The 26,251-nt window shown below is 47.0% G+C and overlaps 1 protein-coding gene and 1 long non-coding RNA gene across 2 annotated transcripts in view; one reads left to right on the plus strand and one right to left on the minus strand.

The window, feature by feature from the left end:
* LOC309526726 overlaps positions 1 to 26,251 on the plus strand; it is a 168,371-nt gene that overhangs the window by 67,404 nt on the left and 74,716 nt on the right. The gene's annotated exons all lie outside the window — the stretch shown is intronic.
* Positions 1 to 26,251, minus strand: part of STAT2 (signal transducer and activator of transcription 2) — a 47,030-nt gene that overhangs the window by 13,655 nt on the left and 7,124 nt on the right. The window contains exons 3-17 of the mRNA XM_082212433.1: positions 25,616 to 25,775; positions 22,217 to 22,315; positions 20,322 to 20,414; positions 17,881 to 17,959; positions 16,038 to 16,120; positions 14,640 to 14,788; positions 14,399 to 14,557; positions 14,215 to 14,307; positions 12,934 to 12,993; positions 12,765 to 12,785; positions 10,284 to 10,377; positions 7,321 to 7,380; positions 5,135 to 5,218; positions 3,934 to 4,032; positions 2,108 to 2,243 (exon numbers count right to left, since the gene is read on the minus strand). Of these exons, the coding sequence (XP_082068559.1) occupies positions 2,108 to 2,243; positions 3,934 to 4,032; positions 5,135 to 5,218; positions 7,321 to 7,380; positions 10,284 to 10,377; positions 12,765 to 12,785; positions 12,934 to 12,993; positions 14,215 to 14,307; positions 14,399 to 14,557; positions 14,640 to 14,788; positions 16,038 to 16,120; positions 17,881 to 17,959; positions 20,322 to 20,414; positions 22,217 to 22,315; positions 25,616 to 25,775 (1,469 nt within the window). The remainder of the gene's footprint in view (positions 1 to 2,107; positions 2,244 to 3,933; positions 4,033 to 5,134; positions 5,219 to 7,320; positions 7,381 to 10,283; positions 10,378 to 12,764; positions 12,786 to 12,933; positions 12,994 to 14,214; positions 14,308 to 14,398; positions 14,558 to 14,639; positions 14,789 to 16,037; positions 16,121 to 17,880; positions 17,960 to 20,321; positions 20,415 to 22,216; positions 22,316 to 25,615; positions 25,776 to 26,251) is intronic.

Consider the following 26,251-nt stretch of genomic DNA (forward strand, 5'->3'; position numbering starts at 1 on the left):
TGTATCACGATGTCTGAAATCAAGATGGAGCTATGTAGAGGCATTGGCTGGGTTCACCGTTTTCCTGGCATTGTGATTTTTGCCGGCGCCTGGTCTTATGATTCGCTGCCCCATGCATGAGTCAGGGGAGAGGTGAGCTGGAAGAGTTAACAAGGGCTACAGGAATCGAGAGAAGGAACCATCTGGAGGCAGTTGGAGGAGGGATGGCGGCTAACGGATTGAGGTTGAATCCTGACAAGACAGAAGTACTGTTTTTGGGGGACAGGGGGCAGGCACGTGTGGAGGACTCCCTGATCCTGAATGGGGTAAGCGTGCCCCTGAAGGACCAGGTGCACAGCCTGGGAGTCATTTTGGACTCACAGCTGTCCATGGAGGCGCAGGTTAATTCTGTGTCCAGGGCGGCTGTCTACCAGCTCCACTTGGTACGCAGGCTAAGACCCTACCTGCCCGCAGACTGTCTCGCCAGAGTGGTGCATGCTCTAGTTATCTCCTGCTTGGACTACTGCAATGCGCTCTACGTGGGGCTACCTTTGAAGGTGACACGGAAACTGCAATTAATCCAGAATGCGGCAGCTAGACTGGTGACTGGGAGTGGCCACCGAGACCATAAGACACCAGTCCTGAAAGATCTTCATTAGCTCCCAGTACGTTTCCGAGCACAATTCAAAGTGTTGGTGCTGACCTTTAAAGCCCTAAACGGCCTCGGTCCTGTATACCTGAAGGAGCGTCTCCACCCCCATCGTTCTTCCTGGACGCTGAGGTCCAGCGCCGAGGGCCTTCTGGCGGTTCCCTCACTGCGAGAAGTGAGGTTACAGGGAACCAGGCAGAGGGCCTTCTCGGTAGTGGCACCCGCCCTGTGGAACGCCCTCCCAGCAGATGTCAAGGCAATAAACAACTATTTTACTTTTAAAAGACAACTGAAGGCGGCCCTGTTTAGGGAAGTTTTTAATGTCTGATGCTGTATTGTTTTTAATATTCAGTTGGAAGCCGCCCAGAGTGGCTGGGGAAACACAGCCAGATGGGCGGGGTATAAATAAATAAATAAATAAATAAATAAAAATAATTCGTGATACATTTCCAGGTCAAAAATTATGAACCCAGTATCATTCCAGCTGCCTTGCGCCCCCCTCCCCCCCCCGGGCCCTGGGAGTCCTCATATGGAAGCTGTGGCTGGAGGAAGAACTGTGAGGGGAGAGACAAGACCTTCTTCCATCTACGTTGCCTCACCCTCAAGTCTCTGCTTCTCAATTTGTATTGTATTATTTTATGCACTATGGTTTGCCGTTGTTTTATCGATTGTAGTTTAGAAATTATTTATTGTAATTGTTAAGAGTGGATTTCTGTTTAATTTTTAAATGCTGATATTTAATATTACTGTATACTATTCTTACGATTGTTGAATGTTACTTTATTTGATGTAGGTTGCTTATTTTAAAGCTATGTTTTATTAGCACCTTTTTGTATTGCAGTGGATTGTTATAAGGTGTACATTGTTTGTTTCTTCAGCTTGCAAACCGCCTTGGGTATTGTAAGATAGAAAGACGGTATACCAACTAAAAGTGATGATGACTATGACAATCATGATACTAGTTTTGGACAATATATCAATACAGTGGTGCCCTGCAAGACGAATGCCTCGCAAGACAGAAAACTCGCTAGACGAAAGAGTTTTCCGTTTTGGAGGTGCTTCGCAAAACGAATCTCCTATGGGCTTGCTTCGCAAGACAACAATGTCTTGTGAGTTCCTGCTGGTTTTTTTCCCTCCCCCCCTTTTTCTAAGCCGCTAAGCCACTTATCAGCTGATCCGATCAGCAGATAAGCCGCTAAAAGCCGCTAATCAGCTGATCCGATCAGCAGATAAGCCGCTAAAAGCCGCTAATCAGCTGATCCGATCAGCAGATAAGCCGCTAAAAGCCGCTAATCCTTCAATGGGCTTGCTTCGCAAGATGAAAAAACCGCTAGACGAAGAGAATCACAGAACGGATTCTTTTCGTCTTGCGAGGCACCACTGTATATGGCCCAGTCCTAAATGGTGGGGTTCTGAAATTCCAAAATAAATTGAACCACTGCACTACACGGGCCCCGCATTACCAGACTCCCCCATTACCACAGAGTTTTTCTCTCAGCATCTTGAGTTGATCTGCGTTTAGTCCTCGGTCAGTAGCAGCCAAGAATTGCCAGCTCAGGACAGGGGACAGCTGGTCCCAGGTGGCAGCAGGTGGATTGCAGAAAAATAGCTGGTTCTGAGAGAAAGACAGGAGGGGAGAGGGAAGTCACACGGTGAGCCAGGCGAGACCAATTTAGGGAACAGGAGGGACACAGGGCATGAGGCTGGAGGGAAATCCGGGACGATCAAAAGCTTTGGATACAAAGCTGGCCGGCACAACGTCGCAAGAGTTACAAAAACCCAACATGGAACCCTGAAGGTGTCGCTACGTTCCACGTCCCCTTCATCCCAGGCCCGTCGTTCGCCATGGGGCTGAGGCTGCTGGGATCTGGAGTCGAACAACATCTGGGAGAGCGCCATGTTGTCTACAGTGGTACCTCGGGTTAAGTACTTAATTCGTTCCGGGGGTCCGTTCTTAACCTGAAACTGTTCTTAACCTGAAGCACCACTTTAGCTAATGGGGCCTCCCGCTGCCGCCGCACTGCCGGAGCACGATTTCTGTTCTCATCCTGAAGCAAAGTTCTTAACCCGAGGTAATATTTCTGGGTTAGCGCAGTCTGTAACCTGAAGCGTCTGTAACCTGAAGCATCTGTAACCTGAAGCATCTGTAAAATTATTATTATCATTATTATTATTATTATTTATTATTTATACCGCGCCCATCTGGCGGGGTTTCCCCAGCCACTCTGGGCGGCTTCCAACAAAACACTAAAATACAATAACTGATTAAACATTAAAAGCTTCCCTAAAGGTACCGTATTTTTCGCCCTATAGGACGCACCTAGATTTTTTTTTGGGGGGGGGATAAAGGAAAAAAAATTATTCCCCCCCCAGGCGCGGGGCTGGGGCGGGGGAAGCTCGGGCTTCCCCCGACGCCAGCCCCCAGAGCGATGCCGAAGCTGTGTGCAGCTTTGGCATCGCTCTGGGAGCCTGCGGGGCTGGAGGAAGGGGAAGCCCTCCGCCAGCCTTCTAGCCAAGTCGCGGGACAGCGGGAAAGGCGCGCTGTGCCTCCCGCTGTCCCCCGAGTTTGCGGGGCTGGCGACGGGGAGGAGCAGGCTTCTCCCTCCCGCCAGCCTTCTAGCCAAGTCGGGGGACAGCGAGAAAGGCGCGCTGTGCCTCCCGCTCTCCCCTGAGTTTGCGGGGCTGGCGACGGGGCTCTCCTGAAGCCTGGAGAGCAAGAGGGGTCGGTGTGCACTGACCCCTCTCGCTCTCCAGGCTTCAGCGAAAGCCTGCATTCGCCCCATAGGACGCACATACATTTCCCCTTCATTTTTGGAGGGGAAAAAGTGCGTCCTATAGGGCGGAAAATACGGTATATAATGAAGGCAGCAGCCGGACCTCCCTGGGGAGAGCATTCCACACATGGGGAGCCACTGCAGAAAAGGCCCTGTTCTCATGTTGCCACCTTCCGGAAGCTCACGCTGAGAAGCCACACAAAGAAGGGCCTCAGGTGATATAAATTTATTGTGTACTATTATATTTGAATGGATTGTTGAGTATTACTTTGCTTGACATAAGTGGTTTATTTCAAAGTTATGTTTTTATTATGATTTTTTTGTACTGGATCAGATTGTTACAAGGTTTGTGGTGTATTTGTGGTGTATTTTGTTGTTTCTTCAGCTTGTGAACCACCTTATGTATAGTAATTTTAAAAGGCGGTATACAAATTAAAAGTGAAATGAAACGAAATGCTTTCTGGCTAGGGGGTCAACCCTATCCCACAGAGAGGGCTTCCAAAAAAGAGAGAAATGTAGTATGTTTCTTACCGTTGGGTTTGGACTGAACATGAGGTACCATAAGATAGAGGCCCAAGCACTGGACATCTGGTTGGTATTAGAGATGACCACCACTGGCAAAGTGGATGTCTAAGAGGAGAAAGATCACAAATCTTGAAAGAGCACCAATAAATGCAGATCCCAGACCCTGGGCCAAATTAAAAAGGCCATGGTCCCCATATGACAAATTCTGCTCTCTCCTTGACCAGTATTCACAAACGGAGGCAAAAACACGAGGAAGGCAGTTGACAGATGGGCCTAATGGATCTTCCTTCTTCCCAATCTCTCAGCGCCATCTCGTTCTTCCGCAGTGACAAAAATATTCTCAACGAAGATAAGTTTGATCAAACGAAGATTTGGTGATGTTACGCACAAGAGAGAAACAGGGTGCCGGCGTTTGTCACCTGTTTCGCCCATGAAGAGTCTTGGGCTTCTTCAGTAAATTCTCTCTCACGGTTTTGATATATTTATAAATATTCACTGGTGGTACAAAGCAAAACTTATTAGTGTTTAAATAAAATAAATGCTTAAGTCAAGAAAGAACTTAGCATATGAAGTGCAAGTATTGATTTTCGTATTTATATTCTCAGAAATTACATAATGAATGTTTAAAGGTTAATCAGGTTTTGGTTTATATCACCAGTGAATGTATGTAAACACACCAAAATCTTGAGGGAGAATTTCCTGAAGAAAGCAATTAAACATTGTAGCTTAAGCCAAGAAGGAATGTAACATATGGACTGTAAGTAGAGACTTTTGTACTTGTCTGTTCAGATATTATTTAGAAATTTTATTTAATCTTCATTGATATCTAACCCTTGAGCGTAACATCGCCGACACCTCGTTTGATCAAACTTACCTTTGTTGAAATCTACAGGAGCCTGGCTAAAGGAACTTTAAAGACTGAATTTTCCTTTTGGACACAATTTGAATGAGTTTTCTGTTTGTGGCTTCTTGTACCTTGTTCTCTCAATTTTTGGATTATTAATATAAGATTTAGAACGTAGAATGGTTTGTTTGGTAGTGTTTTGTGTGCTGCTTATGTGCTGCTTACTTCATACTGGTTTGCTATGAATTGGCAGCATAGGTTCATTTTTTCAGCAGGCTAACTTCAAGCAACCTGGCCAGTAAGAGGACTGCATTCAACTACCACCACAACCAACTCCTAACTTCATCAGTGAGGTCCTCATACCTGCAGCTGACAGGTAAAATCTTGGTAGCAATAGTCCAGGATGAAAGTGATGGTGTGAAGCTCCTCTGTGACAGGCAACAATCCCTATGGGAGGGAGGGAGAATGAGAATTAGCAAAGGCAAGAGGCACACACCTAGTTGAGTCTGTTATTTTATACAGGTTTTTCTGGAACCTTAAAGATTTATTGGGTTGTGAACATCAGATGCGAGAAGTGTTAGAAAAACTGACTACAGTGGTACCTCAGGTTAAGTACTTAATTCGTTCCGGAGGCCCGTTCTTAACCTGAAACTGTTCTTAACCTGAAGCACCACTTTAGCTAATGGGGCCTCCTGCTGCTGCCGCGCCGCCGGAGCAGGATTTCTGTTCTCATCCTGAAGCAAGGTTCTTAACCTGAAGCACTATTTCTGGGTTTGTAACCTGAAGTGTATGTAACCTGAAGCGTATGTAACCCGAGGTACCACTGTATACACACTCCCAATAGCCATATTTTTCGCTCTATTAGACGCACTGGACCATAAGACGCACCTAGTTTTTAGGGGAGGAAAACAAGAAATAAGAAAGCAACGCAAAGCACCCTGAGGTAAGAGGGAGCGCTCCTCCATCTTCGCTCAGGAGGCTTTGCGGGGCTATCCCTGAAGCCAGGAGAGCAAGCGGGATCGGTGCGCACCGATCCCTCTTGCCCTCCTGGCTTCAGCGAAAGCAAGCCTACTGGCTTTCCTCCCAAAAGAGCCGAATGCTCTTTAGAGGGAGTGCGGCTCTTGGGGGCTTCTCTGGGAGGTGGGGGAAAGGACAGCGCCGCGCGGCTCTATCCTTTCCCCCACCTTCCGCAAAAGCCAGGGATAGCTGCACGAAGCCTCCGCAGGGCAGCAGGATGAAGGATGAAGGCTCCCCGTGCCTTCACGCGGCTAAGCCAGAAGCTAGAACAGCTAGAGGGAGCGCTGCGCAGCGTTCCCGCTTGCTGTCCTGGCTTTTGGGATAGCTGCGCGCAGCCTCTCCCGGGCAAGGGGAGCCTTCATCCCCTGCCCGGGGGGGGGGGGGGCTGCACGGCTAAGGCTCCCCCAAGAGCCGCGCTCCCTTTAAAGAGCACGCGGAGTGTGTATGCGGCTCTTGGGGGCTTTTTCCCGAGGAAGGAGAAGGGCAGCCCTTCTCCCTCCTCCGGGAAAAGCCCCTAAGAGCCACACACACGCTCCACACGGCTCTTTAAATGGGGCGCTGAGCAGAGCCTCCCGCCTGCATTCGTTCCATAAGACGCACACACATTTCCCCTTACTTTTTAGGAGGGGGAAAGTGCGCCTTATAGAGCGAAAAATATGGTACTTAGGTGTGTCTGTGCCAAAAAGGCCATGAAATACAGTACAATGTCAGTTTATTGTGATGAGGATGCCCCAAGCCTCCAAGCAAACTAACTCTACTGTATGCATTGTTGTATTCACACACCCCCAATGCATTTGGCTTTCAGTTTATTATCAAGTTGTTCTGTATTTTACGGATTCACAAGTCCCTTCAAGACATCTTCCTGTGGAAAGTGATGGATGAATATAATAAAAGAAATAATGACAGAGCACACTTAACTTGAAAAACACTTTTCTGTCTGTACTACGTCTGACTAAGAGCCTTGGATTTCCAGCAGTCAATGGAAAACCCAGGTTGAGAGATGGCAATATCGTACCTAAGTCTGTGGAGAACTGAGGCCTTCTCTTTAAAATGCCTGTTATCAGATAGAAACCCTCCGATTACACACTAGGACGATTCTGTGCATCGGCTATTACACGCAGGGAAATCGTGATAAATCAAGGACAGCAAGCCTTATGGAGGCACTACTACTACTATTATTATTATTTCCTTTATGAAATCTTGCGTTTTAGACACACGACAATCCAGTGTTCAACTGGATCGTTCCAGTAGCAGCTAAAATTCTAGTTGGTTAGCGACACTTGTCTCTCTGTTTTTATTCCGGCTTGTTCTTATAACTATTGTATCTTGCTTTTATAATTGTTTTTTTTGCCATTTTAAAACTGCTGGTCTATGGCCGTAATAAACTGATCGGATCGGACTGGTGTGCTTACAAAGCCACCCCACTAAGCCTGCTCGTCCTGTGAGCAACAGCAATAGCACTGCTGGGAGGCCAAATAGGAGCCACATCACGGCTGCATTGAGCCAGCCACTCTTGGAAAAGGCAAACCCACCTCACTGAGGCCTTTGCTGCCCTTGCCTTTGCCCAAACCGCATTTCTGCTCCTTCAGCATCTGCAAAGAGAAGAACCACATGTTTACAGGGCTGGAAGCAACCAGATGCCATCATGCTGGGCAGCGCCCCCTGGCAGAAGTCAAAGCTGTTCTCATGCCTCTGACAGGGATCAGCAACCTTTTTCAGCCATGGGCTGGTCCACCGTCCTTCAGATCATGTGGTGGGCCAGACTATTTTTTTGGGGGGGGGATGAACGAATTCCTATGCTCCACAAATAACCCAGAGATGCATTTTAAATAAAAGCACACATTCTACTCATGTAAAAACACCAGACCCCACAAATAACCTAGAGATGCATTTTAAATAAAAGGACACATTCTAAAAAGGTAAAGGGACCCCTGACCATTAGGTCCAGTTGTAGCCGACTCTGGGGTTGCGGCGCTCATCTAGCTTTATTGGCCGAGGGAGCCAGTGTACAGCTTCTGGATCATGTGGCCAGCAGGACTCAGCCGCTTCTGGCGAACCAGAGCAGCGCACGGAAACGCCGTTTACCTTCCCGCCAGAGCGGTACCTATTTATCTACTTGCACTTTGGCGTACTTTTGAACTGCTAGGTTGGCAGGAGCAGGGACTGAGCAACAGGAGCTCACCCTGTCGCGGGGATTCGAACCCCCGACCTTCTGATCGGCAAGTCCTAGGCTCTGTGGTTTAACCCACAGCGCCACCCGCATCCCCAGACACATTCTACTCATGTAATTATACGCTGATTCCTGGACCGTCCACAGGGTGGATTGAGAAGGCGATTGGGCCGCACCTGGCCCCCGGGTCTTAGGTTGCCTACCCCTGCTCTAAGAAGATCCATCTTCGTGCAAACGTAGACCACAAAGGTCATCGCAAGCTTGGAGGAGTAAGAACAGAGAGCAACTCACTGAGAAATGGGAGACTGGTAATCATTATTAAAGGGGGAGAGGAGGGAAGCTACAGCAAATGAATGCCAAAGGCCCAATTGATGGTAGGGAAAAGTCCTTCCTGCCACGCATTTGATGCTCAGTCCATAACCTGCCTGTGAATAAGGCCAGTGGGCGTCGTTGTTGGTTTTATATTATTTGGGGGGGTGCGTTAAAGAAATGAGGCACCAGGACTAATCTCTCTATAAAAGTGGCTGTGGGTCCTAGCACAAAATGGCTGCTATAGGGAAGAAGAGGCAGTGTGCTCCATACGTGTACTAAAAAAAAACACACACACACCAAGGTCCATACATTATGTTCCTCCCCACTTCCTGCCCCAAAAAGACACTTCACTAGGCTTAAGTCTTCTTCATAAATATTTAGGCCTCCTAGCAAATGGGGGAATACAGTGCTCTTTCCCAGGCTTCATGAGCTAGAGTAGGGAAAGTCAATTTTAAAAAAAAAACATTTTTATTAACATATAAAACACATATATACTGTCAGGGAACTGCCATCAGAGGCGAGAGGAGAGGTAAGACACTCCAATGATGCAGGGGAGGGAACTAGCAAGGAGAGAGAGAGAGCTTCCGCTGGGGAAGGAAATCCAGGGGACACCAGGGAGAAAGGGGAGGCGGAGAGTACTGCGGAGGGGAGGCTCCGAGACTCTTCCAGTGAAATCAGCGGGGAGAGCACAGGACCTCCGCTTGGCACGCCCACGCTGCGCAGAAAGTTTCCGCGCAGAGAATCTAGGAGGAGACTTGGAGTCAAGGAATTTTTATGTTGGAGGAAGTTTAGGAAACGCCCACTGACGGATTCTGCCAGTGACTGAGACAGTCGTGTTGTAAGGGCTGTCAAACCAGGGAAAGGTTTAGCTATACAACCAGCTTTGAGCAGTTTGCAGTTTACGCACAAGCAACCCCAATTCCCATTACATATACATTTACACGATACACATACACAACATACTACCTTCTTTCCATAACATAAAACATACCTACATTACTCTATATAATATCTACCTATACTGTACATATTAACATATCTACACACCTACCCCACACGGACACCCACCAAGTGACTTGACTTCCAGCCGTTCTTGTTATGCTACTTTATTTTTCCAACTAGCTTAAACACATTTCATTATTTGTTTAATCTCTTCTTCTATCCTGACTTTACTCTCCTTTCACTCTTATCATTTTCTGGACTCAATATCTGTCAGAAATTCTACTTTTTCCACATAAATTTTGATGTATTCCTTAAAGATAGCCCACTCCTTATTCACTTTTTGTACCGTATCTCCTCTTATCCTCCCTGTTATTTCAGCAATATGGAAGCATTCCATCATTTTAGATAACCAGTCTGTTTTAGTTGGGACGCTGCTACTTTTCCAATTTTTGGCAATCAATAACTTTGCCGCCGTAGTTGCATACATAAATATTATCTATAACGAACTGAAAAAGATGTTTAGATTTTCATTTGAAAAAAATCCAGAATCCTTTTTCCTAGGTATCATGTCAGAGGAAATAAAAAGAACGGTCAGGGAAAGTCAATTTTATTCTTTTTATTATTACTACTACTACTATTTATTAAATTTGTATACCACCCTATATCCGCAGGTCTCAGGGCAGTTCTCAAAATAAAATCACAATATAAAATCACAAAATAAAAAATAAAAATAAAAACAAGAATGGCCCAATAACCCCCCCCCCCTAACACATTTCTTGTTTGAGCCACATAGAATGGAGGAAGAAAGTCTCAAAAAGAGCTGGCCCAAATGTCTTCCATATTTATTTTGCCGCACGTTGTTCAGAATTGTGTGGCAACCACAGTAGCAGGAAAAAATTGGGATAGGTGGGTGGGGTTTGAGGCACAGGGTAACAGTGAGTCATCCCAGAGCTCAAGACTTGTCAAGAATTGTCAAGTCTTTCTTCCACCACAGCTGCGCAAACACAAATTCCCATCCCAGAGCTGCAAACATACAAGAGTTTTGCATCTCCCCCATCACCAGGCCCTTACAATGTACTTGAAGTCACAGATGAGCCCCTCCACCTGGGGCCGGTCCATCACCATGGTTTTGGTGGTTGACGGCAAGATGTTGAACCTCCGAAACCTACAAATGAGGGAGAGATTTTAAAAAGCGCGTACACACACACACACAATCTGTGAAAGCTTGCCATTCCCAGCTGGCCAGTAACAAGTTTATAGTCAGGTTGAGTTTTATTGTTATGCTATTCTGCTCAAGAAGGGACGCGGGTGGCGCTGTGGGTTAAACCACAGAGCCTAGGACTTGCCAATCAGAAGGTCAGCGGTTCGAATCCCCGCGATGGAGTGAGCTCCCGTTGCTCGGTCCCTGCTCCTGCCAACCTAGCAGTTCGAAAGCACGTCAAAGGGCAAGTAGATAAATAGGTACCGCTCTGGCGGGAAGGTAAACGGCGTTTCTGTGCACTGCTCTGGTTCGCCAGAAGTGGCTTAGTCCTGCTGGCCACATGACCCAGAAGCTGTACACTGGCTCCCTCGGCCAATAAAGTGAGATGAGAGCCGCAACCCCAGAGTCGCCACGACTGGACCTAATGGTCAGGGGTTCCTTTACCTTTATTCTGCTCAAACAGCAGAATAGGAAGCCCAGCTGCCATGTTTCCTTCTGCTCATGTGCACCAGTTCTGGGGTTCAGCTTTCAGGAGCAATGACTTGGATCGAGCCTTTTCTACATCCCAGAAGACACCTCCCTGCTGCCAATTCCCCTACCACGCAAGTGAGCAAATTTCACATCACCATCTCCAAACTGGTGTGTGTGTTTTGTAGAGGTATTCTGCGACATGCGATTGGATGCAACAATAATACTTTTGTGGTCAACTTGTATTGGACTGTCCAATCGCCATTCCAGTTTATTAGTTGTCTCGCGATGCCCCTCTAACCTTAATTACATTATTGCCGTTTGGAGGGGCACCTGCACTGAGGCAAGGAAGAAGGGCTAACCCTATGCTATCCATATAATCAGTTATCAGTAATCAATATATTCGATATATATTCATATATGCTTACACATAATCAAGGCTTACAGTATTTTATAATCCATTTTAAATCAAAGGGAAGCTGTGCCTTAGCTAACTGCATACTGCTTGGAACAGCAAAGTTAGGAGCCGACCTTTCCCCTACAAACATCCGTGTATCCTGGACAAAGGGAAGACGTGAATCAGAGATTCTGGTACAAAATCCCCTCAGATACAGGCTAAATTAATCTACAGAACAGGAAGAGCAAAATCACAAAATCTCCAAACTCCCTGTCCTGTCATAACTAGGGGAGAGGTTAGACAGAGCGTCACTGCAAGCATCGGAAAGCAGAACTTGAACTCTGTGCTTGACCAGGAGCTGGTAGCGTGACAAGAGCTTGCCGATTGGCTGATTCTCGCTGACAATATTGTGAATCCCTCATGGTTGTCTCATGATCTATGATTTGCTGTGATTTGCTCAGGTATAAAGACCTCTGGATTTCTGTCAATCGGGGTCCCAGTTCCTTTTGGAAGAGATTCCAAACTGGGTCCTTATTGCCTGGCAATAAACCTCACCTTCTCATTCTCCATTGCTGAGTCTGCCTGATCCTTATTTTGCACCTAGCGAGTACCCACTTACTTTCACTTGCTTCAGCACTTCAGTGCAAAAAAAGCAAGATAAGTAAACAACAACCTGGAACATGTTTTTTTGGTATGAAGAGTTATGGGATTTCAGCAGGAAGTTACGGGAGATGCACTGATTGGAATCAAAGCAGCTCAGGTTGCGAACGTGATCCGTGCAGGAGGCACGTCCGCAACCCGCAGCGCCCGCAACCCGCAGCACCGCGTCTGCGCATCCACGGGTTGTGATTTGGCACTTCTGTGCATGCGCAAAGCATGATTTTGTGTTTCAGTGCATGCGCATGCGCCGAAACCTGGAAGTAACCCATTCCGGTACTTTCGTGTTTCGGCACGTCCATAACACGAAAACGTGCAACCTGAAGCGTCTGTAACCTGAGGTATGAGTGTATGTCTACCCTGAAACTTTTAGAGGACTGAAAGCAGGGTTTGCATATGCGCATCGCCAAAACATCAACAGCATAAATAAGAAAGATGGCAAGAGAAGAAGAGTTTGGATTTGATATCCTGCTTTATCACTACCCGAAGGAGTCTCAAAGTGGCTAACATTCCCCTTTCCCTTCCTCCCCCACAACAGACACTCTGAAAGGTGAGTGGGGCTGAGAGACTTCGGAGAAGTGTGACTGGCCCAAGGTCACCCAGCAGCTGCATGTGGAGGAGCGGAGACGCGAACCCAGTTCCCCAGATTATGAGACTACCGCTCTTAACCACTACACCACACTGGCTCAAGGGGCCAAGTTGCTGGGTAAGCAAATGCCTGCCCCTTCCTCTGCCATGTAGGTGCCAAATCAAAGCTTGTGCCCCACCACCAGCCTCCCAATGGGCAAGGCTCACTATTTTCCATTGCCTTTCCACAGCTGTTGCTTACCTTTCCAAATTAGCAGCGTTCCTGCAAGAGATGAAGAAAAAGAAAGAGTTTTTAGCGGAAGATGACCCAGCCCTACGCCCTCCCCACAAGTCGCACCGCTGCAATCTTCAGCCCTGCCCTTGCGACTATAAAACAAAAACACCTTGGCACTTCACCAAGAGGAACTCACCGGTCAATCTCTATCTTCACCTCCATCGGGTGGTTTCGATCCAGGAGCTTCACCAGGAGCCTGAATTAAGTGGCAACAACAGTTTGTTATAACCCACGAGATCGAAAGTGGCAGGCAGCGGAGTTTCGCTCCGTAAGGGCAAGTTTGAGCCCGGCTCTGTTTCCTCCTTAAATCTCCATTTTTCAGCAGGACGGAGGATGGGAGCAAATGTAAAATTAGTGGGATCTGGCGCCACCTGCTGTTGGCAACCTTGCCCCAACCCCACTACCAGGCCTCACTGACAGCGGGCCTCTGTCCTTCCTGCACCAAATCTTCCCTGCTCCCTCATTTTAAAATCCAATGGCTTTTATTGCAATGTTCTTTGCTGAATACGTCTTTTGGATGCATCTAAGCAGAGGCCTCCTGATCCAATCACTTCTTCCATCAGGGATGGCAGAAACTGACCATCCAAGATCCTGCTGGCCTCCCAAGTCCAATTCATCCCTGCGCTGGGAAGGGGCTGGCTTTGGTCTTTCAAATTTCAGTAACGCCCTGTGAAAGGCCAAAATCTGGCGCCCTATTCCTCCCTCCCGTTCTGCTCAATTCACTAGGTCGTAGTTTCGACACACCACAGTGCCCCCTAAGCTCAGTGCCCAGTGGGGTGGAAATGGCTGCACTGCAATAATAATAATAATAATAATAATAATAATAATAATAATAATAATAATTTTTTATTTATACCCCGCCCTTCCTGGTTCAAAACCAGGCTCAGGGCAGCTAACAAGAAATTTAAAACACTTTAAAACACTTAATTATAAAAGCAGCATAAAATACAGTATAAAAACATGAATAACAATAAAAATCAATTAGATAATCCCCAGGGCTAGCTGGCTGAATTGGTCCTACTTGGGCCAGCGAGGAGGCCAGGAGAGAATTAGCTGTGGGGTCTCAGAGAGGGTAATCTTCATAAAACGGGAAGGGGAGGGAAGGGAAATAAAAGATCAGGCTGAATTCAAATTAAAGGCCAGGTGGAATTGCTCTGTCTTAGAGGCCCGACAGAAAGAGGTTAAATCCTGAAGGGCCCTAGTCTCATGGGACAGAGCATTCCCCCAGGTCGGAGCCATCACTGAAAAGGCCCTGGTGGAGGACAGAACTGCCTCTGCCCCCTGGCCATGCTGACTGGGGCCAATGGCAGCCTGACAACAACTGGAGAACCCCAAGTGTTTGCCCAGTGGTTTTTAATTCATTCCAAAACGGCCGCCACCTGGAAGCCACTGCCGGATTAAGGATCGCTCTCCTCACCTGGCACGGACAGAGAACTTGTTGCTGGCTCTCAGCACCAGAGGCCGGCGGTTGGGCAATGGCATGGAAGGCTGAATCTCCACCACAAATGCACTGGGGAGAAAGCAGAAAGATCTTCAGCATCTCTCCCTACTCACTCCTTGTCTCCCCTTATTCGACGGGTGCCCTCCCTTCCTCTTGGCACCTTTTCAAAAGACAGGCAATTTGCTCTTTCAGCCGCTTCTCCTGCTGGGGCAACTGGACCCGCAGGGGATCTCCTTCATAGGACACCTTCTGGCGCAGCTCCTCCAGGGTGCGTAGCAGCAGCAACAAATGGAAGAGGTTCTCAGCACTCCCGGTGAACCTACGGCGAAGCAAAACAGATGGTAGGAGCACAGGCTGGAGGTGCATGCAAACTTGCTGCAGACCTTCCCATTGAGACTTACCACTTCTCCAGTTCTGTCAAGCTGGTGTCACAATTGTCCCCAATACACGCCCGCCGCTGGCAGTCTTGCCACACCGCTAGCTCCGCCAGCAGAAAGTCCCTCAGGGTATCGGAGCGGCCTAGCAGCTCGTTGATCCGATCCAGCAGTTCCTGGTAGAAAGACTGTGAATAAGTAAGAGTGTACCCACACACACAGGCCTAAGTGGGGTGGCAAAGGCGGCAAGGCATCACTGGAGAGGGTCCTACGGTCCCTGGCACAGTGAAGACATCGAGAAAGATACATACCGTATTTTTCGCTCTATAAGACACACCCGACCATAAGACGCATCTGGTTTTAAGAGGAGGAAAACAAGAAGCAAGAAAGCAACGCAAAGCCTCTTGAGCGAAGAGGGAGGAGCGCTCCCGCCGCGTTCAAGAGGCTTTGCGTGGCTATTGCTGAAGCCAGAAGAGCAAGAGAGATAGCTGCGCACCAATCCCTCTTGCTCTTCTGGCTTCAACGATAGCTGCGCAGCCTGCATTTGCTCCATAAGACGCAAACACATTTCCCCTTACTTATTAGGAGGAGAAAAGTGTGTCTTACAGAGCGAAAAATAGGGTACATCACAAGGGTACAGTTTTACCTTGGTTCTCAAATTTAAACCGTCCTCGGAGTCCATTTGACTCCCAAAACTGTTAGAAGGTGGCTTCCGATCGGCCGCAGGAACTTCCTGCACTCAAGCAGAACATTTCCGGCTCCTGAAAAGCATTCGTAAACCGCAACACTTACTTCCACGTTTGTGGTGTTTGGGAGACGATTTGTTTGACAACTAAGCCGTTCAGGAACCAAGGTACCACTGTGTTTTGGGAAATGATACATGACGAGATAAAAAAGATGTTTAAAGTGAGCATGGGGAAAAACAACCACCCTGAAGTATTTCTGTTAGGGATTATAGGGGCAGAAATACCCCCAAAATTTGTTATTTATGTATGTAACAACTGCAGCTAGGATTCTTTATGCACAGAAATAGAAGGCAGAAGAAGTTCCCACCAAAGAAGAATGGGTAAGGTAGACGATGCAGGACGGGCAAAATTAAGAGGATCTCATGATGAGTGTTTCATGGAAGAATGGATGCCTTTCTCAGACAGTTTAAAGAAATACTATAGTACGATGAGCTCAGGAGCAGGATTTGAGCTACAAGCCACAGAAGCAATTAGAATATAATATTGTGGCTATGATTTGATAGGAGACAGGGAGCAGCAGAAGGGCAGAAACAACAACTCCATGGAAAATGGGATGGGAAGTAAAAAAAATAAATAAGAGAAAAGACGAAATTGTGATTTTATTGCATGTGTTAAAAATGTTGAAACTTAATAAAATATCATTGGAAAAGAGAGAGAGAAAGATAGTGTTCAGACTCACTTTGCGGCAACGGTTCACATTATTCACCATGTCCTGCAATGCCCGTGTTCTTTGGGCTGCAACCTCAGGAGTGAGCGTACTTCCTGCAAGAGAAAAATTGCATTTAATACCACGGGTGAGGTCGGCGGTAGCTACTTCCAAGCCAAGAACGACCCACCGGAAGCTGCCAACTATTGCCTGGGGGAAGTTCGGTTCCTGGCGTCTCGCCAGCCAGCAAGGGTAGACAGGAAACACAAGGCACATTACGGATGTGCTTCCTTTGTGGGTTCTTTATAATAATTTAATAATAATAATAATAATAATAATAATAATAATAATAATAATTTATTATTTATACCCCGCCCATCTGGCTGAGTTTCCCCAGCCACTCTGGGCGGCTCCCAATCAAGTGTTAAAAACTACAGCATTAAATATTAAAAACTTCCCTGAACAGGGCTGCCTTCAGATGTCTTTTAAAGATAGGATAGCAGCTTATTTCCTTCACATCTGAAGGGAGGGCGTTCCACAGGGCGGGTGCCACTACCAAGAAGGCCCTCTGTCTGTTCCCTGTAACCTCACTTCTTGCAATGAGGGAACCGCCAGAAGGCCCTCGGCGCTGGATCTCAGTGTCTGGGCTGAACGATGGGGGTGGAGACGCTCCTTTAGGTAAACTGGGCCGAGGCCGTTTACAGCTGTAAAGGTCAGCACCAACACTTTGAATTGTGCTCAGAAATGTACTGGGAGCCAATGCGGATCTCTCAGGACCGGTGTTATGTGGTTCCGGTGGCCACTCCCAGTCACCAGTCTAGCTGCCGCATTCTGGATTAATTGCAGTTTTCGGGTCACCTTCAAAGGTAGCCCCACATAGAGCGCACTGCAGTAATCCAAGTGAGAGATAACTAGAGCATGCACCACTCTGGCGAGACAGTTTGCAGGCAGGTAGGGTCTCAGCCTGCGTACCAGATGGAGCTGGTAAACAGCTGCCCTGGACACAGAATTGACCTGTGCCTCCATGGACAGCTGTGAGTCCAAAATGACTCCCAGGCTGCACACCTGGTCCTTCAGGGGCACAGTTACCCCATTCAGGACCAGGGAGTTTGGCTTTCAGTCACTGTTTTGGTCTGACAGTAACTCTCTCTTTCCTAGCTTTGCAAAAAGTCCCGTCAATAAGTAAGTCTTCAAAGTGCCTCAATTTAATTTTTTTGTTTATTTGTTGCCACAATAGATTGGCATGGCTAGCCCACCAGAGTTTGTAAAGGGGAGATTTGAAAGATGGAGGCATCTACAGAATCTAAGCTGGGAGATTAGAGACACCACATTGGTTTGGCGCACACACGCACACACACCCCTGCCAGCTGTTTTTAAGCATGTGGCATGGAAATCAGAAGACAGCAAGGCAAAGATTGTGGACTTTGCAAGAGAAATCAGGGCAAGTTGTCTGTTTTTAAAAGAGACCATCCCCAGCAATTAAGGACAGTTGAAGAGAACAGTTACAGATAGGTAGCCGTGTTGGTCTGCCATAGTCAAAATAAAAGAATTCCTTCCAGTAGCACCTTAAAGACCAACTAAGTTAGTTCTTGGTATGAGCTTTCGTGTGCATCTGTGTATCTGAAGAAGTGTGCATGCACACGAAAGCTCATACCAAGAACTAACTTAGTTGGTCTTTAAGGTGCTACTGGAAGGAATTCTTTTATTTTGAAGAGAACAGTTCTCCTCCAATCTTAGCCATGCCTCTGAATACCAGTTGAAGGAAATCACAGGTGGACGGAGGACTGTGTCCCGCTTCCAGACTTCCCAAAGGTATCTGATTGGCCACTGGGAGAATAGGATGCTGGACTAGGTGAACTCTTCTTGCATTCCTCACCCAACATCTGGTGCGTCTTGTACCGGAAGTCAAAGGCATCCTGCAGATCTTCAAGATGGCCTACGGAACATTTCAGACCCTACGGAGCAGAACCAGGTGGCATTCTCAGTCAAAGTAAGCAACTCCAGGGAACCAGGGGTACCCCGCCCGCATGACAACCCACCCTGAAGAGTAAGGGCTAAACAGGAGCCCACCCACTCCCACACCGAGCGCCTGTCTGTTGTCTAAACGGCCTCGGCCCAGTATACCTGAAAGAGCATCTCCACCCCCATCATTCAGCCCGGACACTGAGGTCCAGCTCTGAGGGCCTTCTGGCGGTTCCCTCACTGCGAGAGGCCAAGTTACAGGGAACCAGACAGAGGGCCTTCTCGGTAGTGGCGCCCTCCCTGTGGAACGCCCTCCCATCAGATGTCAAGGAAATATACAACAATCTGACTTTTAGAAGACATCTGAAGGCAGCCCTGTTTAGGGAAGTTTTGAATGTTTGATGCTTTATTGTGTTTTTAATATTCTGTTGGGAGGTGCCCAGAGTGGCTGGGGAAACCCAGCCAGATGGGTGGGTATTAATAATAATAATAATAATAATAATAATAATAATAATAATAACAACAACAACCAACTCTTGCCAGACTAGCAGCTGCCTAGTCCCAAAATGGGAGTGAAGGGATGCAACTACCCAGTGGCGTAGCGTGGGGGGTACAGGGGGGGCGGCCGCACCGGGCACAACATGGGGGGCGCGCGCTCGTACTTGCAGCTCTCTGCCCCCTGCTAAAATCCATGAGTTAGGGGGTGCAAATTACTTGCCTTGCCCCGGGTGCTGACAACCCACGCTACGCCACTGCAACTACCCCTTTTTAAAAAAACAGGAAGTTGTGAGAGAAAAACTGAAGTGTGTGGGACAGGGAGCGCATTGTGATCTGTGTGGCAACAGATGTTATGGCAAGACCTCTAAAAGGCCACCTTCAAATACTGCCCCAGTAAATTCCCATGATTTCTGCCGGGGCAGCATTTGAGGGCCTCACATAAGACCCGCCATCAGTTGCCGCCTCCACAACCGGGTAAATTGAGGGGGAAGTCTCAGACCGCTCAGCACTCCCAAAGGCATCAACAGGCACAAAGAGGGTCTGAAATTTGCACTGGACTACGGGGCCACCGGAAACAACACATTTTCTCTTGGGGGGAGGTTGACAATCCCTTTCCCCAAGCCTATTCCAAATCAAGTTGTAGGGGTGGGACCCCCATTATTTACTTTTGAGGGTCCCCCTCCCAATTTCCCTTAAGCAGGGGAATGGCCTAGACCAGGAGATATTTACCAAAGGGGCTAAACCATTTCAACACTCAGCCAATTTGTATAGGCCTACAGGAAGTATTTGCTACTCAGGAAAAAAGCATTTCTCTCTGTAAGCTCCGTTCAAGCTTCACATTTACCAAACCGCACGTTGGCTCTGCCCCAAGTTGGCGAGGCTCTTTTGACATCAACAGGAAATAGAGCTTTTAGTGTCATTGGACCAGGCCTGCAGAAAGCTTTTCCAGCAGAGATTCAGCATGCGCCTTCTGTTTCAACCTTTAAACGCCTGCTGAAAACCTTTCGATTCTGGCAGGTTTACGCAGGCGATTAAGAACCCATCTTTCCATGACCGTTAGCTGATGAGCTACAGTTTTAATTTTTGCGTGTGTGCTTTTATTATATGCAGATATTTTTGTAAACGGTTTTGATATTCCTAATGATATAGTGGGATGAAAATGATATAGTGGGATGAAGACCCCAGTCACCCACCACTTACATTTGCATCCCTCTATTTAAAAAATTGCAATATGCAAATATTATGGAAATATGCTCATGCCCTGAGAGCCATCGGAACACCCAGCAACATGCCTGGGGGAAAAGGAAGCCTAAGGTAAAGGGACCCCTGACCATTAGGTCCAGTCGTGACTGACTCTGGGGTTGCAGCGCTCATCTCGCTTTACTGGCCGAGGGAGCCGGCGTACAGCTTCCGGGTCATGTGGCCAGCATGACTAAGCCGCTTCTGACAAACCAGAGCAGCACACGGAAACACCGTTTACCTTCCTGCTGGAGTGATACCTATTTTTCTACTTGCACTTTGATATGCTTTCGAACTGCAGGAGCAGGAACCGAGCAACGGAAGCTCACCCCGTTACGATAATAATAATAATAATAATAATAATAACAACAACAACTAAATTAAACCCTGCAACAGGTCATGGGAGGGGATCTGTACAAATACACTGCATTTATATCAGCTATAGCTCCTGGCATCTACTGCATGAACAGGGTCAGGAAGAGGATCACAGCATATCGCACACAAAATGGGTGGCGTACAGGATCCGTTGAATTAACACATCCGAGAATTGGAAATCCCTGCAATTAACACTGCAACGAAAGGGAAGCAACCCAGCAGGTATTACACACGCACTCTCACCTGAATAGCCCTTCGCATATCCATGAGCCGGCTCTCAATGTTGTGATGTGGGTTGAGGACCACAGAGGCACTGGGGGGTGGTTCCACCCGTGCCTGCAGAGGGAGGGAGAGGAAACAAAACAGTCGGACTTGGAAACTATGAACTGGTGCTGAGGATCATCACTGCAGAAGGCACACAGAGATAGTATGTGCCTAGGATTCCCCATCTTCTCCAGTTCCACGCACACAGAAAGATAGCCTGTTGTAGAGCCCCAAAGGTGTCAGCCATTTTAAAGTTTCTAGCCCTCACTGTTGTGAAAATTCATTTGAAAAACAAATTCAAAAGGGACTGACCACCTGCACCTTACATGAATACTTCCCTGTTCTTCTTTCTGTCAACCACACATCACTGCTCTTATTACTCGTTTATCTGGACCATTCTTTTATTCACTACCATAACACCAGTGTGTGAGTGAGAGAGAGAGAGAGCGCAGATTTGGCAAATTTTCCAATGCCAAGCTCAGTTCTAAGATGCAAACTGAAAACATGGATGCAAAAAAAGCAAGTAAAGGAATCTCACAGTACAGTGGTACCTCAGGTTAAGTACCTAATTTGTTCCGGAGGTCTGTTCTTAACCTGAAACTGTTCTTAACCTGAAGCACCACTTTAGCTAATGGAGCCTCCTGCTGCTGCCGCGCCGCCAGAGCACAATTTCTGTTCTCATCCTGAAGAAAAAGTTCTTAACCTGAGGTACTATTTCTGGGTTAGCGGAGTCTGTAACCTGAAGCATCTGTAACCTGAAGCGTATGTAACCCGAGGTACTACTGTACAATTTAGTAACTAGTATGGCTCACTTTCAGTGAAAATCAGGGGTCGGCAACGTGTGGCCCATGGGCCAGATGAGGCCCACAAAGACTGTTTTACCAACTCATAAGCCACCCCTGAACCGAGCCGCACCGGAAATTGCGTGTGCGCATGTCCAGATGCCAAAAATTGCTTCTGCGCATGTGTGATTTTCGGCGTCTGGGCATGTGCAGAAGCGATTTCCGGCACCGCAAACATGCGCAGATGCGATTTCCAGCATCGCACTGCGCCAGACCGGGCCACGGACAATCTCTGTGGGAGTGATTCGGCCCATGGCCGGTACACCTTGCCAACTCGTGGCATAAATACAGTGGTACCTCAGGTTACATACGCTTCAGGTTACAGACTCCGCTAACCCAGAAATAGTCCTTCAGGTTAAGAACTTTGCTTCAGGATGAGAACAGAAATCGTGCAGTGGTGGCGCGGCGGCAGCGGGAGGCCCCATTAGCTAAAGTGGTGCTTCAGGTTAAGAACAGTTTCAGGTTAAGAATGGACCTCCGGAACGAATTAAGTACTTAACCTGAGGTACCACTGTACTGAAGAGAAGCGTGTGCTGAGAGCAAACGATGGGAGGAAATTAAGGAGGCGGAAGCTTCCAACAAACTAGGGCTGTGACCAAGAGACATTGTGCCGCTCGGAAGGAGGATGAGGAGAACTGTAGCACAAGGAGCAGATACGACAGCCCAGCATGAACACCAAGCAACTCCACCTCCATCGTTCTGCCTGGACACTGAGATCCAGCACTGAGGGCCTTCTGGCGGTTCCCTCGTTGCGAGAAGTGAGGTTACAGGGAACCAGACAGAGGGCCTTCTCGGTAGTGGCACCCGCCCTGTGGAACACTCTCCCTTCAGATGTGAAGGAAATAAGCAGCTATCCTATCTTTAAAAGACATCTGAAGGCAGCCCTGTTTAGGGAAGCTTTTAGTGTTTCATAGGTTATTGTATTTTAATATTCTGTTGAATGCCGCCCAGAGTGGCTGGGGAAACCCAGCCAGATGGGCGGGGTATAAATAATAAATTGTTATTATTTTATTATAAGCGAGTTTCTCTTACCCGCGACCCAGCCAAGGCTTCTGCGAGGATCCCTTGCTCTTCTCTCAGCAAGCCATCGATGAAGTTGGCCAGTTGCTCTGGATGATCTTGATACTTGGCCTGGAAGGCAAGGCCACAGCAAAATGACCCAAAAGGACATGCAAGCATGCTGCAACAATCCGGTTACAGTACTGACAGGAGGAGGAGGTACTTCCCACATTCATTCAATCATTCATTTAATCTCTGCTAGAGAAGAATGGGAATTAAAGTTAAGCGAATACTTGGAACTCGCAAAAATGACCAAATAATTAAGGAATAAAGCAATCGATTTAGTCCAAAAGGAGTGGGAACGCTTTAACATTTGTCTAATGAGACAAGATTCAACAAGCAAAATATGGTTGTGCCTAGAATAAATCTGTAAATAGAAAAAATGTTTCCAAGATGAGGACAGGAATTGAAATACAGGAAAAAACCGTATCAGAGAGATAGAATGAATTGTGGAGAGGTAGATGGAAGTTGAAAATAGGATAACAAAAGAGATCTATTCCAAAAGGGAAAGTATTTTGTTTGAGAATTGATGTTTTGGATAGTATTGTATAGTTAAATTCATTTCATTTTTGTTCATGATTTGCTTTTCTCCCCCCCCCCCTTTTTTTCTTTTTTTCTTTTTTTTTTTGTTTTCTGTAGATTTGTTTGCTATGTCTCGTCTTGTTTATATTTGCACAAAACTCAATAAAAAACAGAAAGGGGGGATATTTATTTATTTCTATACCGCCCTATACCCAAAGGTTACATCACATCACAACCTTGAGGAATTCTATGCTTTTTGCATTTCACATTTTCTCTCTCTCTCTGCTCATGCATGTGTGTGTAACACACATAAATATGAATCCCCTACCTCTCCCTCTCTGCCAACTGAGAATATATTGAAGATATTAAAGATATACCTCAGTGTATACGATAAAGTGGGCTTCAGTCCACCTAGGTTTTTCCCCACAATACAACACACACAAATGCACATATACATACTGACTCATCCCATTCTTCCAATTATGAAGTTGTTTCAACCAATTTTAATTTTGCATTTTTTGTGTGTGTGTAATAATTTTATTAAATTCTGTTTCACAATTTCAAATAAACATTTTACAAACTTTAGAATATCCAGTGACTTCCCCTCTTCTCTTTCCATGGTTCATTTTACATATCACATACATCCCTGCATATTTTACTCTAACCATTCAAATCATGTTTACATCCATCCAAAATTATTCACTCTGTTGGAATTTATCTTAATGCTGCCAGTGTTTTTGGCTCTACACAGCTCTTTTCCATATACAGTGGTACCTCAGGTTACATACGCTTCAGGTTACAGACTTCACTAACCCAGAAATAGTGCTTCAGGTTAAGAACTTTGCTTCAGGATAAGAACAGAAATTGTGCTCCAGCGGCGCGGCGGCAGCAGGAGGCCCCATTAGCTAAAGTGGTGCTTCAGGTTAAGAACAGTTTCAGGTTAAGAACAGACCTCCGGAACGAATTAAGCACTTAACCCGAGGTACCACTGTAGTCAATAAATGTTTCCCAATCTTCCTTAAACTTTAATTTTGCATTGAGTGGATAAGAAACCTAAGAAACAACAACAGTACAGTCCTAGGCCTTCTCAACAGAGGTCTCTCAGTGGCCAAATGCCCTGCCACAAAACTTGAGTTCTGCCAGGATTTTTTTGTTGTTCTCCTCACAGACCTTTTAAACTCTGTGATTTTAATCTCAGGTATTACTGTATTTTTCGCCCCATAGGACGCACTTTTTCCCCTCCAAAAATGAAGGGGAAATGTGTGTGCGTCCTATGGGGCGAATGCAGGCTTTCGCTGAAGCCTGGAGAGCGAGAGGGGTCGGTGCGCACCGACCCCTCTCGCTCTCCAGGTTTCAGGAAGCTCTGCGCAACCCTCGGGAGACCGGTGCGACTTCAGAGGGCTGCGCAGAGCTGCCTGCAGTCCCGGGCTTCGCGCAGCTCTCCGAAAGCCTGGGGAGACCAGCGCAACTTCCCGCCGGGCTCCCTAGGCTTGCGGATAGCAGGCTGTTCTCGGGGCTGGGGAAGCTTGGGCTTCCCCCGCGCCAGACCTGCACCTGGGGGGGAAATATTTTTTTTCCCTTTATTCCCCCCCCCAAAAAAAACTAGGTGCGTCCTATGGGGCGAAAAATACGGTATGCTGTTTTTAAATGTGGCAGTTGGACTGCACATTTTTAGGCACTGTTTTACTTCTCAAGATTTTTAGACTTCACTGATTTCTTTTCAGAGCTGTCTGCCCACCGAAACAAGGAATATCAGAGAGAGATTGTGTATACAGTGGTGCCCCACAAGACGAATGCCTCGCAAGACGGAAAACTCGCTAGACGAAAGAGTTTTCCATTTTGGAGGTGCTTTGCAAAACGAATATCCTATGGGCTTGCTTCGCAAGATGACAATGTCTTGCGAGTTCCTGCTGGTTTTTTCCCCTCCCCCCTTTTTCTAAGCCGCTAAGCCGCTTATCAGCTGATCCGATCAGCAGATAAGCCGCTAAACGCCGCTAATAGCGCTAATCCGCTAATCCGTCAATGGGCTTGCTTCGCAAGACGAAAAAACCGCTAGACGAAGAGAATCACAGAACGGATTCTTTTCGTCTTGCAAGGCACCACTGTATTTGAAAACGTGGGCATAATTAAGATAAATTCAACAGTGTAAATACGTTTTGATGGATGTAACAATGGAATACTGAATGGTTTAGTTTTTGTAGAACATGCAGGGATTTATGTTATGCAAGATGAACCGTGGAAAGAGAAGAAGGGAAGTCATTTTAAGCCTGTTTAAATGAATATTCTAAAATGTAAAACAGAAAATTTAATACAAATTATGGGGGGTGGAGATTCTCCCTCTACAACCCCCCCCAAAAAATCTACTCTCGGGATTCCATCAACGTATGGAAAACACTGGATGCCAAAGCCATTGTTTCTAGCACCAGTGCTACTACAGTCGTACGTCGGAAGTCGAACGGAATCCGTCCCACAAGTCTGTTCAACTTCCAAAACGTTCGGAAACCAAAGCACAGCTTCTGGTTGGCTGCAGGAAGCTCCTGCAACCAATTGGGAGCCCTGTCCGATGTTCGGGTTCCAAAAGAACATTCGCAAACCGGAACACTCACTTCCGGGTATGCGGCATTCGGGAGCCAAAACGTTAGAGAACTAAGCTGTTTGAAAACCAAGGTACGACTGTATATAGAATTTCATTTACATGAATTTTGGAGTCTTAAACTGGTTTTTATAGTTTTGTATGCCTTTGCCTTCTCCACGGCCTATCTTCCCAGGGAAATGTTAGTTCACCTTTGGCTGTTTCCCTTCGGCTCAGCCCTCCAACATGCATAAAAACTTAACACCCCGGGCCCATACCTGTAGGTTGAGTTTGGAGCGGCGCAGGTTGTGCTTGAGGACCATGTTAGAATTGTTTTCTTCCCCCAAAACGAGACGTCCGAGTTGATCGTCGAGTAGCCCCAGCATGGTGTGGAGAAGGCTGCAAGCCTGCGAAGGGTCGGATCGTGCCGCTTCGTTCCTGAAAGGAACACAAAGGAGAAATGGCAGAGGGAGGGTGAATCCTTGGCACAAATGCACAAAAACAAGGATATACAGTGGTACCTCTGGATGTGAACGGGATCCACGACTGCGCGTTTTGCCGCTTCTGCACATGCGTGTGACATCATTTTGAGCGTCTACGCATGCGCGAGCGGCGAAACCCGGAAGTAACGCCTTCCGTTACTTCCGAGTCGCCGCAGAGCACAACCCGAAAGTGCTTAACCTGAAGCGTATTCATCCCGAGGTATGACTGTAGATCAAGGTTTCCCAGCTTAGGCCTCCAGCTGTTTTTGGACTACAGTTCCCATCATCCCTGACCACTGGTCCTGCTAAGCTAGGGATGATGGGAGTCGTAGTAATTTTTGATATAACCGTAAAAACGACAGTGGTACCTCGGGTTACATATGCTTCAGGTTACATATGCTTCAGGTTACAGACTCCGCTAACCCAGAAATA

This window comes from Podarcis vaucheri (genome assembly GCF_965113315.1).
Source record: "Podarcis vaucheri genome assembly, chromosome: 2".
Taxonomy (NCBI): Eukaryota; Metazoa; Chordata; class Lepidosauria; order Squamata; family Lacertidae; genus Podarcis; species Podarcis vaucheri.